Here is a 19,649-nt window from a genome sequence, read left to right on the forward strand (position 1 = left end):
AAACTGCCGAAAGAGCCGGAACGTTCTTTTCGGCCCACCGGAGGATGTGAGTGACTTCCGCCGCTGCAGCCGAGCTCCGTGTGCCCCCTTGATGATTGACATACGCCACAGCCGTGGCGTTGTCCGACTGAATCCTGACCGGGCGACCCTGCAGTCTCAGAGACCACTTGGAGGGGCACAGCCTGATCGCCCAGAGTTCAAGAACATTGATTGGCAGGCAGGACTCTTCCTGATTCCAGGGCCCCTGGGCTGACTGAACAGCCCCGACTCCCCCCCAGCCAGAGAGACTGGCATCCGTTGTGACCACCGTCCAGTGGTACGGCAGGAATGACTTCCCGGCCCGAAGTACCGGAGATGTCAGCCACCACACTATGGAGGACCTGACCAGGCGACTCACCCGGACTTGGTAATCCAGAGACGAAGGGAGCTTGTCCCAACGCAACAGAATTTCTCTCTGTAACACTTGAGTGTGAAATTGAGCATATGGAACAGCCTCGAAGGCCACCATCAGACCCAGAACTCGCATGCAAAAGCGAAGCGACGACCACTTCTGGGTCGCCAACCGCCTCACCGCAGTTTGCAGTGTCTGTAGTTTCTCCATGGGAAGAAAAACTCTCGCCTCCGAGGAATTCAGGACCAACCACAGGTATTCCAGGCGCTGAGACGGTACCAACACCGACTTCTGAGCATTTAGCAGCCAACCGAATTCCCGGAGGGTCTGGCAGGTGATAGACACATCCACCTCTAACTCTGAGCTTAAAGAAGCTCTCAGAAGAAGGTCGTCCAGGTATCCTACAATAGCGATCCCGCGCTGCCTCAGCAGGGCCAGAATCAGAGCGAGCACCTTGGTGAAAACCCTTGGCGCCGAAGCCAGGCCAAAAGGGAGGACCACAACTTGAAAGTGGTCATCCCCGACCGCAAAGCGGAGAAATCTCTGGTGCTTTGCGCATATGGGGATATGCAAGTACGCGTCCTTGATATCCAAGGACGCCAGGAAATCCCCTTGATGGAGTGTCGCCACTACAGAGCGTACCGATTCTATCCTGAACTTTTGCATTTTGACAAAACAGTTGAGAGCCTTGAGATCCAGGATTGGACGGACTACAAACAGATTGGAGTAAAACCCCTGAAACCGTTAAAGTAAAGGAACCAGCACGATCACCCCCCTGACCAGCAGATCCTGAACAGCCCCAAACAGGGCCTCCCGACAACCCGGAGGAAGCTGGAGGTTGGAAGGAAAAAATCTGTTTGGCAGACAAGAGAAACTCTATCTTGTACCCCGAAGAAACTACTTCGCAAACCCACTGGTCGGAAACGAGGAGACCTCCACCGGGCCGCGAAGCCGGTGCCCCACCCGAGAGACGGTCGGGGGCAGACCTTCATGCGGAAGCAGGTTTTTCCGCAGGCTTGCGGAACTAGGGGCGCTTCTGCGCTTCAGCGGGCGCCTTAGCGCCCTGGGAACGTTTACCTGCCGCAGTGTGGACCCCCGATCGTCCTCCCCAGGAATGCACCAGCCGCACCACCATGCCAAAGCAAGGGGACTGCTACTTACCCGTCCTGTGACCACCGGCTGGAGGCATCCCGGACAGAACCAACGTCCGCGCAGTTACGACATGGCTGTCGGCCCGGCACACTGTGACACAGACATAGAGCCCGGTCATATGTGTGTCCTGGAGCGTATAGCTCACCAGCCACCCCTGGAGCAACGGGGCAATGTCGTGGACGGCACAGTGCATAGCTAAAGGCCGGCACACGCTCGATGGCCGAACTTGGGGGGACTACAAGGATCCAGCCGGTCACCCAGTCGGCAGTTGATTGTAGATCTCAGGATCCAAAAATGCAGGAAAAAAACTAACAAAAGCAAGAAAATTGCAAAAAAAAAAAAAGCCTCAGAGCACATGGGCCCAGAGGAGCCATGTCATCTCCTTGCTAGGCAGAAAAAAACTGGGGCTGCAAAGCAGAGTGTGGGGGATGTACCCGGGGGGAACTGTCCCCTGGGAGGCACTGTACTGTGTGGAGTGTTTAACACTTAACATGCTGTTTTTTCTGCCTAGTCAATCTCCTAAAAGGGAGGATAATACCCTAAGGTCAATTGCTGCTGTGTCCGTCCATGAACGGAAGAGAAAAAACATTTAGAAGGGAAATTGAAGGAAAAAGCCTGCAGAGGCAGATCACTAGTGTATGTGAAGGAGATATCAGTCACTTAAAAAAAAAAAAACAGAACAATTGATCATTGGTCACAAAGACTCATCATCATCTTTCCAAGCAGTACAAGGCACACAGTGAATGAAGCAATCAGTTCACAAGGCTGGTGGTTTGCATCTCTCTGTTCATTTTGGTTAATCTCCCCACTGTAGAGAGAGACAGGGTCGAGACCACATTTAGAGCTTGTATGTAGACGATCTTACTGCTACCATAGGTGACCAGACCTTAAAAGAACTGATCCTCAATTATAATAACCAATGAAAACTCCCTGTAAACCACAGAGAGGACTATCATACTTTTTAACTATCACTTCGCCCAATTAAACTAGGCTCAGGAACTGAATGCAACAGAGGGTTTTCACATCTTTCTCCATATATCATTCACCTCTGAACAAGCAAAGTCCTAAAAACTGAACACACACATACAGATGTAGTATACACATACCTGTTGCGGTAAGTGTCTGCACACCTTGATATTGAGTTAATGTTGTACTCGGCCGCAAAGCATACAATACGTTATGGGCGTTATTAGCAGAAACCTGGGGAGAGGTCATAATATAACCCTAAAATACAAAAGATATGATCAATAAGCTTTCAAAATAATTTAACTGCATATATATTATATCTTCATATGTTAATTGACCATTGCACAATACAGCTTGAAGGCATAAGACATATACGGTACCTGGTTTAACATTACAGGCTGTGCCGGGATGGTTGCAACAGGACGAATGGGCTGTTGTGACACAGTGGGAAATGTGATGTTTCGACATACTGGTGGACTGTTTGGTGTGAATGGCACAGGCCTGCAAATAGGCTGCATAACCGGATTTGGTCTTGGTGGCTGCTGAAATGGAATTCCTCCACCAATAGGTCTTCTTACTGGTTCTTGTATGCCAACAGGTCTTGGTAGTGGTTGAACAATAGCAGAACTAACCGCTTGTCTACTAACAGGTTGATACATAGATGCAAAGGGTTGATTGACATTAGTAACACTGTGTGCTGCAGTAGTGGGTTTGTAGTTTTTATTTGGCGATTGAAATGTAGTGTTGGTGCCTGCAAAAAAAATAATAATAATAATAATGTTAAATCCATAATAAAGTCTACAAATTAGAACATAAACCTAAATTTATATTAAAGACAATTACCTCTTGCAGGTGTTCCATTCTCAGCCCTTCCAACTGAAGTAGGCTGAGCCCCTGAAGAATTGCCTGTTTGATTGATTACAAACGCAGTAAATTAACGTGTTGAAGGGAACATTGCTAGTGCACATAAAATTAACATTGGCTCCTGCAGTAATTTAACTAGCAATTTACTAAATAAATCTGTAGAGAACCTAACATTCAACACAACCCTTGAATGTAACTTCTAATGATTTTGCAGCAGTCTTTGTAGATGTAGTTGCCAACAGAAAAAAATGACTCCTTTACTAAAGCAAAATGGACTTTACATTAGTACAAAAACTGCCTTACTCCAAATTCTAAAGTAAATTTGTAAACAACACAGCTATCAAATAATTTATTTTGGGTTTACTATGGGGGGAGTCACCTAACTACCCACAGGGCTCCCCACATGATATACTTAAGGTGGGATGTGAAAATGCATGGGGTGTGGTCGTAAGCATTCAAACTACAGGAAAATGGACGCAATGTATCTCTAAAAATGGCGGCTTAAAAAAATGGCGGCAATCGTCATTATATAAAGCAATGGGAAAACGTCAGGAAAACCATATTTCCCAGAGGAAGACAAAACTGAAGGGAAAATGCCCCAAGAACAAGCAGGAACTGAAGACAGTTGCAGTAGAGGCCTGGCAGAGCATCACCAGGGATTAAACCCAGTGTCTGGTGAGGTCTATGCGTTCCAGACTTCAGGCTGTAATTGACTGCAAAGGATTTGCAATCAAGTATTTAAAAAGTGAAAGTTTGATTTATGATTGTTAATCTGTCCCATTACTTTTGGTCCCTTAAAAAGTGGGAGGCACATATACAAACTGTTGTAATTCCTACACCGTTCAAATTAAAGCTGAAAGTCTGCAGTTAAAGCACATCTTGTTTGTTTCATTTCAAATCCATTGTGGTGGTGTATAGAGCCAAAAATTTTAGAATTGTGTCCATGTCCCAATATTTATGGACCTGACTGTATGTACACTACAAACGGTATGATTGTTTAACCACTTAAGGACCGGACCAATATGCTGCTACATGACCCAAGGGGTTTTTACAATTCGGCACTGTGTCGCTTTAACAGACGTTCTTCAGCTCCGGGGAGCGATCGCGACGGAGCGGCTATAAACGAATAGCCGCGCCGTCGTCCCGGATCGATCGGACCCCCGACCCGTGGAAAGGCAGGGATGTACAGGTACGCCAATGTGCCTGTACGTGCCATTCTGCAGACGTATATCTACATGCGGCGGTCGGGAAGCGGTTAAAGAGAAATGCATCTGTACTAAGCTCTAAGTGTGAGGAGGAAGGACAAGCAGTAAAAATGAAAGTGAAACCTTCTAAGCAGCTTATAAACCTTGTGATCTTTCTGCACATAGCTTGAAGTGCTTTATTCCTCCCTTGAGAAACAAAATGCCAGCATGCCGTAAAAGAGAGACCCAGTTTGGGAATATTTTATTGAAGTTCTGGTGGCCCAAAAAGAAACATCATGAGAAGACGTGCTGTGATGAAAAGGACCGTGTTTGATGTGGTTTTTTTTGGGAGGACCCAGCTGATATATTCAGTTTAAGTTCTTTTGTTTGTTTTTCCGAAGATATTTTGTTTATGCGCTTCAGTTACTAAACATTGACGTTTAAGCAAATACACGAATATGTAATATAATGTTATTGTTTTAATTAAATAAAAGAATACGAGTAGTTTTTCAACTATGTGTGATTACCCCAATAATCTAATATCTGTTCTGATATTGCCGTTTAACTAACCCGACAGCTTATTATTCTAAATAGGAAACCTTCATTTTGTTTTCAAATATTAAAGATTCTAACTACCAGCAGGAATGAGTCATTACATTTAAAGAGCACCTGTCATTTCAGATCCATCATGGCAGCGCCTGTTAGCGGACAACCACTCACCTGCTGCTGCCACATCCCTCACCTTGTTGTGTCATTGCCAGAATCACCAGCCGTCCCATTAAAGTAAGTAAGACTGGTCGGTGAGTCAACAGCGGGTCAGAGGATGAGCTGTTGCGGGACAGAGATGACAGTTGTTCTTTAAAAATTAGGATTTAAATCAAGCCTTTTAAATCATGATTTAAATCAACTTCATTTAAATCAAATCCACCCTGCTTTTTTGAGCAACAGACATTTTGCTACAGGACAGGATGTTCAGATGTGAGCAAAAGTATTGAAAACAATAGTATTTTGCTGTTGGGCGTTTTTGAGCTTTGAGCTACAAAACACTTAAGTGTGAACAGAGCCTAAAAGAAAGAGACAAGCCAACTGTCAAACTGAAAACAAGCTCAAGTGCTGCCATTGCAGCTGTGAGCTTTTTTACAACCTTCAACATCTCTCACATAATAGTTGCAGTGTTGGTAGTAAAAGGGTTAGAGAAAAGTACCCCCAAATTTTTTTTAACTACTATCTACGTAAAGGTGTGTGCCCAAAGACTTATTTTTTAATATACTGTAATGTAAAATAAAACTTACTTGTGTTGGTGGTTTTTGAACCACTAATTTCACTAACAAAGATAAGTTCATCATCATCATCTTCATCGTCATCATTATCTTTATCTTGTTGTTGCCATGGTTCAAGTTCTTCCTCCTCACATTCCATCAAAAGTTCAGCCATTTCATCCTAAAAAAATAAAATGAAATATCAAATTTCTAAGCAGTGGTAAGTAATCACTGGTTTTATTTTCAAACTCTTGCAGTGTTTGTTCTTAAAGGGTCATGGGTGCTCAACCTGTGTCCCTCTACTTGTTGCGGAACTACAAATCTCATGATGCACTGCAAGCCACTGATAGCTACAAGCATGACTTCCAAAGGCGGAGGCATGATGGGACAAATCTCCAATCTTAGAGAGCTTGCCAAAATATATCAGGCTGATAACAGAGGAACGGAGCAGGACACAGCTATGGGACATAGTGCTTTGAAGAGAGACAACAAAACACTGCAGATATATGTGCCCAGCTCAAATTTCATGAATCGCGTTCACATCCACTTTAAGAACCTCAATACCATCATACAAAAATTAGATCACCTGGAGGTGTCTAGATTTAAAAAAAAAGGTAATTTTGAGAGTATTTGTATTTAATGTTTTGTAGCATAAAGAAAGAGAAACCAATGTTTGGGTATTTAATCAAAATAAAAAAAACATGTTATACTTACCTGCTCTGTGCAGTAATTTTAAACAGAGTATAATGGGGGGGGGGGGGCCTGCAGTACAGATCCTGTGGTTTTTTTTGTTTTGTTTTTTACCCTAATGCAGAGAATGCATTACTTGGTTAGAGATGCACCAAAATTTCAGCCGCCAAAATTTTTTTTACGTAAAATAGGGTTATCAGCATTTTGCCGATAACAGCGCCAAAAACTAACGCTATTTTACCACAATTTTACTGTGCTTTTGGTGTGTTTTTAATAGGTCACGTAACTCAAAAAACACATAAAAAAACTTAACACAGGTGTGTTATAGATGTGTTCTTGCTGCGTTTTCAATGCATTCAACGGGGAGGTGCGTTTTTAACTGACCAAAAATAATGGCCTACAATAAATTCATATTCATTTAAATTCAAGAAATTCATTAAAAAGTCGAATATAATACAATTTTACATAAAAAAATATATTTTTTTAAAAACTGTCATTTTCAGTTTCGGACAAGTGCATCCTGAATTTCAGCACCAAAATGTTCATTTCGGTGCACCACTAATTATGGTAAAAAAAACTTTAAGACTTAGGCCCCTTTTACACTGGGGCGGGAGGTGCGGTGGCGGTAAAGCGTCGCTATTTTTAGCGGCTCTTTACCACTAATTTTGCGGCGCTATTCGGCCATTAGCGGGGCGGTTTTACACCCCGCTAGCGGCTGAGAGAGAGTTAAAACTGCCCACAATGCACCTCTGCAGAGACGCATTGCCGGCGGTATAGCCGCGCTGTCCCATTGATTTCAATGGGCGGGGGCGGTGAAGAAGCGGTACACCGCTCCTTCACTGCTCCAAAGATGCAGCTAGCAGGACTTTTTTCTGTCCTGCTAGCGCATTGTTCCAGTGTGAAAGCCCTTGGGCAGCTGTTTAGGGTCGGTATGCAGGCGCTATTTTTAGCGCAATAGCCCCTGCAAACCGCTCCAGTGTGAAAGGGGTCTTAAGAAAGCTATCTGTCTCAAAAAAGTATATAAATGAATTTGGGTACACTATTTCATGACCGAGTAGTTGTCAGCCAAAAATATCACAGCACTGAAAACCGAAAAATTTCCTGGAAAGGAAGGGGTGTATGATGGCAGTATTGCCATAAGTAAAAAAAAAATCCTGAATAAAGGAAAAAAATAAACAAAAACAAATAAAAGAGATATACAGCGGGTAAAAGAAGTATTGAAAACTTCACCATTTTTATAGGTAAATATATTTACCTATAAAACAACCCATACATACAAAGAAACCAAAACAAATACATTCAGAATTGAAGTTATGTGTAATAAAATGGAATGACACAGGGAAAAGTATTAAACACGCTAACTGAATTTTATTTTATACTTGGTATAAAATCCTTTGTTGGTAATGACAGCTTCAAGACGCCTCCTGTATGGAGCAACTATTCACATGCATTGCTCAGGTGTGATTTTTTACTTATTCTTTCACACAAACAGTTTTCAAGTCTTGAAGGTTCCATGGGTCTCTTCTATGAACTCTGATCTTTAGTTCTTTCCATAGATTTTCTACTGGATGTAAGTCAGGTGATTGGCCACTCCAGCAGCTTTATTTTCTTTCTTTGAAACCAGTTGAGAGTTTCCTTGGCTTTGTGTTTGGGATCATAGTCTTGCTGAAATGTCCTCCCTCGTTTCATCTTCATCATCCTGGTAGATGGCAGCAGATTTTTAGAAAGAATGTCTTGGTACATTTTTCCATTCATCCTTCCTTCCTTCAATGACATGAAGTTTTCCAGTACAATATGCTGAAAAACAGCCCCACACCATGATGTTCCCACCTCCAAACTTCACTGTTGGTATGGGGGTGTTTGAGGGGGTGATGTGCAGTGCCATTTGACCTCCAAACATGGTGTGCATCATGGCACACAAAGAGTTAAATTTTGGTCTCACCTTACCAGACTATATCCTCCCAGTATTTCACAGGCTTGTCTAAATGTAGTGCAGCAAACTTTAACCACTTAAGGACCGCCTCCTGCACATATATGTCGGCAGAATGGCACGGCTGGGCACAAGCACGTACCCGTATGTCCTCTTTAAGTGCCCAGCCGTGGGTCGCGAGCGCGTGACCCGATCGCGCTGGAGTCCCGCGATCGGTCCCCGGAGCTGAAGAACGAGGAGAGCTGTGTGTAAACTGTGGCGCTGTCATTGATTGTGTGTTCCCTAATATAGGGAAACACGATCAATGATGTCACACGTCCAGCCCCGCCCCCCTACAGTTAGAAACACATATGAGGTCACACTTAACCCCTTCAGCGCCCCCTAGTGGTTAACTCCCAAACTGCAATTGTCATTTTCACAGTAAACCATGCATTTGTATGGCTTTTTTTGCTGTGAAAATGACAATTGTCCGAAAAATGTGTCAAAATTGTCCGATGTGTCTGCCATAATGTCACGGTCACGACAAAAAAAAAAAAAAAACGCTGATCGCCGCGTTTTTAGTAGTAAAAAAAAAATGTTATTAATGAGAATGCAATAAAACTATCCCCTATTTTGTAAACACTATAAATTTTGCGCAAACCAATCGATAAACGCTTATTGCGATTTTTTTTACCAAAAATAGATAGAAGAATACGTATCGGCCTAAACTGAGGGAAAAAAAAAATTTTTTATATATTTTTGGGGGGATATTATAGCAAAAAGGAAAAAATATAATTTTTTTTCAAAATTGTCGCTCTATTTTTGTTTATAGCGCAAAAAATAAAAACCGCAGAGGTGATCAAATACCACCAAAAGAAAGCTCTATTTGTGGGAAAAAAAGGACGCCAATTTTGTTTAGGAGCCACGTCGCACGACCGTGCAATTTTCAGTTAAATCGATGCAGTGCCGAAATTGCAAAAACCGGCCGGGTCCTTTACCTGCATTTTGGTCCGGGTCTTAAGTGGTTAAGCAAGCTTCAACATGCTTTTTCTTCAGCAATGGAGTCTTGCATGGTGAGCGTGCACACAGGCCATGGCGGTTGAGTGCATTACTTATTGTTTTCAAGTGGTCCTTGGCTCTTGGGCAACTCTTCTGATATTTCTTTTCACTCCTCTGTCAGAAATCTTGGGTCGTGCCCGGTTTATGGTAAAATGATGTTCTATTCACATCTGGATTATGGCCCCAACTGGAACATTCCGAAATTCTTCTGTAACCAATGCCATTAGTATGTTCTGCGCCCTTTTAGAGCCCTTTGCTTTTACCCATCATGAGATGTTTCTTGTGTAACACTTTGGTAATGAGAGACCTTTTTAAAGGCTATCAGTTGAGACTGACCCAGCTGATATTAATTTGCACTGACAAGGGGCAGGATTGCTTTATAATTACTGATAGATTTCAGCTGGTGTCTAGGCTTTCCATGCCTTTTTGTGCCTCCCTTTCTTCATGTGTTCAATACCTATTCCCTGTGTCATTCCATTTTATTACACATAACTTAATTTCTGAACTTAGTTGTTTTGGTTTTCTAATATTTATCAAAACAATGTTATACCACATTTAGCTAAATAATCCATATTCCAAAAATATAATTAGCAAAGTATGATTAAATTAGAACACCTGTGCAACACATCTGAGACTTTTTGTAGAAAGTCATACACATGTTACGTTTATACCGTGCACCATCAGTCTCAGAATATTAGCAGCAATTGGTAGGTCAGTAAAAGAATTGCCATAGAAAGTAGGCTACAGTACTGTATACAAGCAGAATGTCAAATTTAAAATGTTGCACTTCCTGAGTGGCTAAATGGGTCCCCTGCATGTACAGGCTGCATTCATTTCTACAGATGAATGGAGCAGGTTATTAACACACACACACACACACACACACACACACACACACACACACTGCAAGTAGGTGCAACTGCCATTCTGGTAATCAGAAAAGTCCTAGGAATGTTTCCTCTCGGAGGCCAATGTCCTTATCTTCACTCACTGGCTTGCTCTGTGAATGCCAGCTCCATTATTTCAAACAGATAGATGAAGAATTGCACTAGTGCAGCAAAGCTGTTGAGAAAGTGCTGGAAGGCAAGTTGCGTGTAAGATGCACCTGATTGTTCTAAGAAAGGGCAGACAAAAGCTATGAATAGGCCTATGAATACTATTTACTTTATGAAGCCACCTGTTAACGTGGTAAAGCCAAATCATTTTGAAATGTGTGTAATAAAAGAACTACAGACACCTTTACCCACCAATCATCTTTTACCGTAAAACAATGAAAGAAAATCTGCTTGAGTCCTTCTGCTTAATGAGCCTCTATTGTTCTTCTGTAAACTCTGAATAGGCTTGATGCCTTTTTGATTACTTTTTGTTTGCATTGTAAAGCTCTACATGCATTGGTGTGGTTGTGTGTGTACAGGAAATTTTCCTATTTCCAATAGCAATAACATGCTATATTTCATTTTCAAACCTTCACTGAGGAGTTCCAGGCTTTTTTTGTTTATTAAAAGTCAGCAGCTAAAAAAAGTGTAGTTCCTGAATTTTAATAAGCACACACTCACCCGTCTCACGGTCCAGCGATGCGGCCACACGGAGCGTTATTCCTCTCCCGCTCCTCTGCGCCTTCATTGGAACTGTAAGCACCCGGCCGTGACAGCTTGCGAGCTCCATGGCCGGGTGTGCACTGCGCATGGGTGAGTCGTGCTGCGCTTGTCCAGTGGACAGGCGATCTTCTGGGACCCAGAAGTGTCCCAGAAGATTTTCGAGAGGGAGGGACCGCCTAGTCCACTGCTTTCCTACTTCCTCTGTTGCTAAACCCACTGTGATCTGCAGTGTCCACGAGGGAGAACATCTGAGACACAAATAAAGGATATTTGTCTCCATCAGGGATGGTAAAGGAACTTTCTTGTTTACTTTATGACACTTGTGCTACCCTTAGGAATTGAATTTTAGGCGTTTATGCAAGAGCCTTTAGTTGTATTTTAACACTAATATTAGGTTCTCTGTTTGGGCCCTTTCACACGGGGCAGATCAGTAATGATCCGCCTCCGTGTGTCCGTAAGCTCAGCGGGGATCGCTCCGTATATCCCTGCTGAGCCGGCGGCTGACAGGGCGGTCCCTGCACACTGTGCAGGGACCGCCCTGTCTTTTCTCCGCTCTCCCCAATGGGGGGGATCGGATGAACACGGACCGATGACGGAAGAAAAAATAGGGTTTTCTTCCGTCCGCAAAATCGGATCTTTGCGGAGGCGGGTGATTACGGGTGTCAGCGGATGTTCATCCGCTGACACCCGCAATCACATAGGGACCAATGTATGTCTCTTTTTCATCCGCAAAAAGCAGACATACGGTCCGCACATGTTAAAGGGGCCTTTACGTTATTTATTAAACTGAAAAGCAAGTGAAAGTTCTCTTGCAAGCCAGCAACAGAACCAAAAATCCACACAAAAAAGTCAGTCTACATTTAAAACAGGTAGGGACATGTTTAGCTGGGAACGTTAGAGGAATTAAGCTCCCTAATCACATTTAGCTATGTCTTAGCAAGAAACAATACTCTGGAAAAGTGTTATGGAATTCCGAAGGTCTATAGAGCACTGATCTTTACATCACACAGAATCTAGAAATTCACCCTGAAAATGAACAGCAGTCCCAACATTAGAATAATAAAAACAGGCTCTGGTGAATGTAAGTAACGGTATATCTGTTTATGTGTGAGTGGGCTACAGGACATAAGCATAATGTTTGAGCCAACGTAAATGTAAGTTCACCTTTGCAGAGAAAACAAAAAGGTGAACTACCACCGTACACTCTCCCTGCTGAACTTACCTCCTCCAGGGATGACGAGTTGTTAGATCCTGTGTAGCAGGTCCAGCAGACTGGGGAATTGAAATCGCCGTTCTTCTCCCTCTTCTCTGTGCAGCACTTTCTGGGTGGACCAGAGCAATTCACTGGGATGGCACTGAGCAATCATGGCTCATCCCAGAAGCACTACACAGAGCAGTGGAAGAGCAGGGGTTTAAAATTCCCAGACTGCTGGACCTGCTACATGGGATATAACAGCTCAGCATACTGGGAGGCAAGTACAGCAGGGACCGGGAGAGGAGAGGGTGTATAGTGTTACCTTACAATTTCATTTCTTATATAATGGTGAAATAACACTTTAAAGTGGAACTTAAAGCAAAACTCCCCCCCCCCCCCCCATTTTGAATAGAGTAAGAAAGGGTATGACCCCATGTCAGGTATTTTTTGCCATCTGTGTCACACTGGGGAGATCTCTCCACTTCCTGTGCCATGGGCAAAAAAGAAGGTGGGTTGACATCCCGCCAAAGTGAGGAAATGCTTGGTTGTCACCAGATCTAGTGTCCCCATTGGAGCCAGAAAAAAACAGGGAGGGTAAATCTAACTAACAGATATTATTACAAAACTGATTAGTATTCTAAAACGTAAAAAAAAGAGTCATACTTTGAATTGAAGTTTACCAAAGAATGACATTTACAATTTAAAAAAATACTATACAGTGTGTATTTTTAAGTGATATACACAAGCCGAACCCGGGTATACTGGTTCTGATTAATGTATCTCCCCTTAAACTGACTCCAGTAAAAAAATGTAAACTGCCTATGAAGTGGGAATCCCCCACACTGCACCCTTTTGTCTACAAATGCAGTTTTTACTTAGCTTATACCTCACTTCCCTGGTAGCCAGTGCTCACCTCTTCCCTCCGATACTCCAGCTTGTGGACAGCTCCTCAAGAACCTCACAAGGACTGTTGGTCCTGCATTGTATGCGATGATGTCAGAATGTGATCATCAGATGGAGCACCAAAGAGAAGTAGGGAACTGGCTGCATGGAGAGGAGAAGGCTGCTGAGCTTGTTTCTGGTCTGCTTTCTGAAACGTGATGTGACAAACTATGATGCATAGTGATTGATGTATTACAAACGGGTGGAAATAAGTAGCGGGGATGTGGTTATACTGAAGCTGTTGGCCAATAGTCCCATTAGCAACTTTGTAGCACCTACTTAATTGCTCTTTCAGATACAGAGTTGCTGCTATAGCTGACCACAATGCTTATCTGTGGAGCTACAAAACTCTTTGGCCTGAATGGCAAGCGTCATGTCTGGAGGAAACCTGGCACCGCTCATCACCTGGCCAATACCATCCCTGCAGTGAAGCATGGTGGTGGCAGCATCATGCTGTGGGAATGTTTTTCAGCCCCAGGAACATCTTTGATGAAAACCTGCTCCAGAGTGCTCTGGATCTCAGACTGGGGCGAAGGTTTATCCCCCGACATGACAACGTCCCTAGGTACACAGTTAAGATAACTAAGGAGTTGCTACAGGACAACTCTGTGAACATCCTTGAGTGGCCCAGCCAGAGCCCAGACTTGAACCTGATTGAACATTTCTGGAAAGATCTAAAAATGGCTGTGCACCGATGCTCCCTCCACCCAACCTGATGGAGCTTGAGAGGTCCTCCAAAGAAGTATGGGAGAAACTGCCCAAAAATAGGTGTGCCAAGCTTGTAGCATCATACTCATAAAGACTTAAGGCTGCAATTGGTGCCAAAGGTGATTCAACAAAGTATTGAGCAAAGGCTGTGAATACTTATGTATGTGTGATTTTTTTCATTTTTAACCACTTACTGACCGGGCCATAGCTAAATGACGGCCACAGCGAGGTCGAATAACTGTGGGATGGCATCATATGACGTCCTCCCAGAATTGTGCTCACCCCTGGGGCGCGTACATGGGTGGAGGGTTTGAGAAGAACCACCTCTAGCTGGCAGAGTCGGGATCCAGGAGGTTGAGGTGGGGCTAGGGGCAATGCATTCATAACATATTACATCTTGTTGAATACATCACCAGTTAGTCATATCTTCCATTTAATCACTTGGCGCCCGCGCTATAGCCGAATGACGGCTACAGCACGGACCCCAAATGACGGGAGGACGTCAACAGACGGGCGCGCGCGCTGTGATCATCTGAGTCACTGAGACTTGGGTGATCACAGGTCCCGGCCCCTTACCACGTGATCAGCTGTCACGTGATACAAACAAAAGCCAATCACTGACTTATGTGAAAGGGACATCGGTCCTGAAGAGGAAAGAGGCACATCTGCCTCCTCTGTGCTGCCAGTACCCCCTGCTAGTGCCACCTGCAAGTGCCCAGAGTGCCCACCAGTGCCACCTATCAATGCCCACCAGTGCCACCTATCAATGCTGCTTATCAGTGCCCATTACTGCCACCCATTAATGCCACTTCTCAGTGCCCACCAGTGCCACCTATCAATGCCCTTCAGTGCCACCCATCTAAGAGGAAGAAGGCACATCTGCCTCCTCTGTGCTGCCAGTAACCCCTGCTAGTGCCACCTGCAAGTGCCCACAGTGTTCACAAGTGCCACCTATCAGTGCCAACCAGTGTAGCCCATCGGTTCCCATCAATGCAGTCTCATTAGCGTACATCAATGAAGGAGAAAAAGTACCCGTTTGCAAAACTTTATAACAAAACATAAAAAAATTGGTCTTTTTAATTTTTTTAACAAAAAATATAATAAAAAATAAATACAAACAGCAGAGGTGATCAAATACCACCAAAAGAAAGCCCTATTTGTGGGGAAAAAAATATAGAAATTTTGGGTAAAGTGTTGTATGACCACACAATTGTCATTCAAAGTGCATCAGCGCTGAAAGCTAAAAATTGGTCTGGGCAGGAGGGGGGTTTAAGTGCCCAGTAAGCAAGTGGTTAATATTTGTCACAACATCGGCAAGCTCTCTTGCTAGTGCCAAAATGTTTGACTATCCTAAATGGCTGGGCACTCATGTAAATGGGAGTTCATTTATCACAGTACCGAGATATGCAAAGAATGTTCTTTCAGAAATTCGGGAGCAGATAGATAAGAATGTTTAAGAATAGATGGGGGGGGGGGGGAGCAAATGAAAGTGGAAGCTCCGCTTTAACAACACATTGCTATTCATTAACCACTTCAGCCCCAGAAGGATTTGCCCCCTTCCTGACCAGGCCATTTTTGGGATGCGGCACTGCGCTGCTTTAACTGACAATTGCGTGGTCGTGCCAGGCTATACTCCAACAACATTTATGGCCTTTTTCCCCCCACAAATAAAGCATTCTTTTGGTGGTATTTGATCATCTATGCAGTTTTTATTTTTTGTACTATAAACAAAAGAATAGCGACACAGTTTTGAAAAAAACAATATTTTGTACTTTTTGCTATAATAAATATCTTAAACATAATAAAGGGGGGGGGGGGAGGTCTTCATTAGTTTAGGCCGATATATATTCTTCTACATCTTTTTGGTAAAAAAAAGTTATAGCGTCTACAAAATAGGGGATATATTTATGTCATTTTTATCAGTAAGCGCCCTTTCACACGGGGCGGATCAGTAATGATCCGCTCCGTGTGTCCGTAAGCTCAGCGGGGATCGCTCCGTAAAATCCCAGCTGAGCCGTCGGCTGACAGGACGGTCCCCGCACACTGTGCAGGGACCGCCCTGTCTTTTCTCCGCTCTCCCCTAGGGGGGGGATCGGATGGACACGGACCGTGTGTCCGTGTTCATCCGATCCAAAGTCGGAAGAAAAAAATAGGATTTTCTTCCGTCCGCAAAATCGGATCTTTGCAGAGGCCGGTAATAACGGGTGTCAGCGGATGTTTATCCGCTGACTCCCGCAATCACATAGGGACCAATGTATGTCCCGTTTTCATCCGCAAACGGATGGATGAAAATACGGACATACGGTCCGCACATGTGAAAGGGGCCTTATGGCGGCGATCTGTGATTTTTATCAGGACTGCGACATTGCGGTGGACAGATCGGACACTTTTGAAACTATTTTGGGACCACTGACATTTATACAGTGATCGGAGCTAAAAATAGCAACTGATTACTGCATATGTCACTGGCAGGGAAGGGGTTAACACTAGGGGCGATCAAGGGGTTAACTGCGTTCCCTAAGTGTGTTCCAACTGTAGGAGGGATAGGACTGACTGGGGGAGGAGACCAATCGGTGTTCATACTTGGTATGAACACACGATCAGTCTCCTCTCTCCTGAGAGAACCGGGATGTGTGTGTTCTCACACACACACACACATTCCCATTCCCGTTCTGTCACGAGCGATCTGGGTTTCGCGGTTACCCACTGCCAGCGGTCAACACAAACATGTCCTGAATGTGGTGTTTGCACGTTCAGGAGAGGGAGGTCGAAGCTCACCAAACTTTGGCAGATCCTAAACTCTGCTAAAAGCCTGCGTGGCAGATTTACTAAAACTGGAGAGGGCAAAATCTGGTGCAGCTCTGCATAGAAACCAATTAGCTTCCAGGTGTTATTGTCAAAGTCTTATTAAAAAAGCTGAAGATACAAGCCGATTGGCGACTAGGGATGAGCTCCAGTGTGTTCGCACACTCAACGTGCAGAGCCCGCCAGGAAGTTTGCACGGCGCTGCGTTAATCACAGGCAGGGAGACATTGTCCCAATGCGTAGCTGCAGAGATCGGGAAATGTCTCCCTGCCTGAGATTAGCACAGCGCAGTGTCGGCTTCCTGGCGGGCTCTGCAACGTGGACTGTACGGACACGTCGGAGCTCATCACTATTGGCTACCATGCACAGCTGCACCAGAGTTTTCACTCTCCAGTTTCAGTAAATCAATCCCAATGTGTACTATGACACATTACAGACATTTATGTCGAGTTGAGTTTAGGAGCTTTGGCAAAAAAAAGCCCAAATCTCCTGAACTCAAGTTTAGGAGCTGCCAGTGTAGGCTAGTGTACATAGTTACATAGTTAGTCAGGTTGAAAAAAGACACAAGTCCATCCAGTTCAACCACAAAAAATAAAAAAACAAAATAAAAAACACAGTAAAATCCTATACACCCAACTCCATACCCACAGTTGATCCAGAGGAAGGCAAAAAACCCCAGCAGAGCATGATCCAATTTGCTACAGCAGGGGGAAAAATTGAAGCCTGTGTATTCATTTCTGAGCACTGGTCACTTTATTTTTTTGCATACAATAATAATTAAACCCTTTTAGTTTTTTTTTTTAATTGTTAGTTATTTATTGCTTTAATAATTTATTCGTGTTTTCTTTTATATATTTAAGCACTAGATTTAAGCACATCAGGGTTTATTTACTAAAGCTTGAGTGAAAAAAATCAGTCTCACGTCTGCATAGAAACCAGTCAGCTTCCATGTTTTATTGCCGAAGCTTAACAAGCTGAGGTTAGAAGCTGATTGATTTCTCTCCAGAAGTGAGACTTTGCACTCTCCAGCTTTAGTAAATAAACCCCATTGTTTTGAGAGATTAAGTCACAAGTGCACATACTTATGATATTTATGATATGAAAGCCCTGGTCCATATTTATGGCAAGAGGGATATTTATGGCAAGAGGGGGGGGGGGGGGCACAGTTACATTTCAAGTGGTTATACTTTGACTGACAATTACTCAGTTATGCACCACTGAACCCATATGAAAGCGTATGTTACCCCAACATTTCATATTCCTGATATATGTCTGTTTCTTCCTTTCAGTGAAATACCTGGTGATCCTGCCAGTCACCCTGTTTTCCTATTTCAAACTGGCTACAGTAAGCATGCATCTCAACATGGTCAGCTTTCTGGCTGTGCTGAGAGCTCAGCCTACCTTCTTTTCAGTGGTCAGGTTTGTACCGACATGCGCCCCCCCTCTTACAGATAATCCTTGGAGGATAAGTGTACTGCTGTTTCTTTGCCTCTTGCTGACATGTCCCCCCAGCAGTATCCACCCCAACCTCTCTTATGTAGCTGAAAACCGGTCATGTGATCATTTATAAACAAAAAAGGTATTTATAGTTTTAGATATAGTTTGTATATATATTTTTTTCAGACAGAGCTCTCTTCTGGTGGCATTTAATAACCACTGGGTTTTCAAAATGTTACTACAAATGTTTCAAATGTTACTACAATATATATATATATATATATATATATATATATATATATATATATATATATATATATATATATATGAAAAAAATACCAAAATAAATACATAATAATAAATAAATACAAAATATTTTCCCCTAATTTCTGTTAAAATAAAAATGCCAGAACAGTACAAATACTCCCAAAATGACCCCTTTCAGAAAAACAGACACTAGGGCCCGGATTCACAGAGAGCGGGCGCACATTACGCCGCTGTAGCGTAAATAATATACGCTACGCCGACGCAGTGCAGAGAGGCAAGCAGGGAATTCACAAAGCCACTGCTCCCAAAACTGCGCTGGGTTTCGAAGGCGTAAGTCGGCGTAGGTGGAAGTGGGCGTGAGCCATGCAAATGAGGCGCGACCCCATGCAAATGATGGGCCGAGCGCCACACAGATACGTATCACCAACTGCGCATGCATCGGAAAGTGGACGCATCCCTCTGCGCATGCTCATAACCACGTCGGAACAACTGCCTAAAATACGCCGGATCACTGCCTACGGCGTTAACGTAACCTACGCCCAGCCATATTCCTGTCCAATGTAAACAACGTAAAATACGCCGGCTTGAGTTCCCTGGTGCAGACCTTTGCATGTCTGCTGCTGTATTACACCTGCTTTATGGGGCTTAACTTTACGCCGGACGTACAACTCACGCGCACAGCGCGTAGCCTGCGTCGGGTGCACTTACGTTCGTGAATCGCCGTATCTCCCTCATTTGCATATTTGAATAGAAAATCAATGGGAGCGCCACATGCGTCCGGCGTAAATATGCGCCAACCCTACGCCAGCGTAGGCAAGTTACGTCGGCGGGTTGAAGCCTGTTTTAAGGCGTATATTAGTCTGTGGGTCCGGCGCAGAGATAGGACGGCGCATATTTGCACTTACGCGGCATATTTTGCGATACGTCGGCGCAAGTGCTTTGTGAATCCAGATGCCTAAAGGTGATCTCATCTTTTTGGCACAATTGTTGGAAACAAATAAACATGCTGGTATTGAGAGGGTTAAATCATGACCTTGGTAATGGTGCACTAGATACAGCACATATGGGTCATACAAACAGGCAAACGCTTTTAGAAGCTACCTTTAAAAGGTGCTATATATAATAATGTTTATTATTAAATGGGTCATACTAGAGCTGCATGATTTATCGTTATCACAATTTTTCCGCCTTGCGATCATGACAAAGCATTTTCCCAATTCTTT

The 19,649-nt window shown here is 43.7% G+C and overlaps 1 protein-coding gene across 1 annotated transcript in view; it reads right to left on the reverse strand.

The window, feature by feature from the left end:
* ZNF280D (zinc finger protein 280D) overlaps positions 1–19,649 on the reverse strand; it is an 89,161-nt gene that overhangs the window by 59,320 nt on the left and 10,192 nt on the right. The window contains exons 2-5 of the mRNA XM_040341549.1: positions 5,850–5,997; positions 3,353–3,415; positions 2,890–3,260; positions 2,650–2,767 (exon numbers count right to left, since the gene is read on the reverse strand). Coding sequence (XP_040197483.1) covers positions 2,650–2,767; positions 2,890–3,260; positions 3,353–3,415; positions 5,850–5,991 — 694 coding nt within the window. The 5' untranslated portion in view covers positions 5,992–5,997. The remainder of the gene's footprint in view (positions 1–2,649; positions 2,768–2,889; positions 3,261–3,352; positions 3,416–5,849; positions 5,998–19,649) is intronic.

Source organism: Rana temporaria, chromosome 3, assembly GCF_905171775.1.
Source record: "Rana temporaria chromosome 3, aRanTem1.1, whole genome shotgun sequence".
In the NCBI taxonomy this organism is placed as follows: Eukaryota; Metazoa; Chordata; class Amphibia; order Anura; family Ranidae; genus Rana; species Rana temporaria.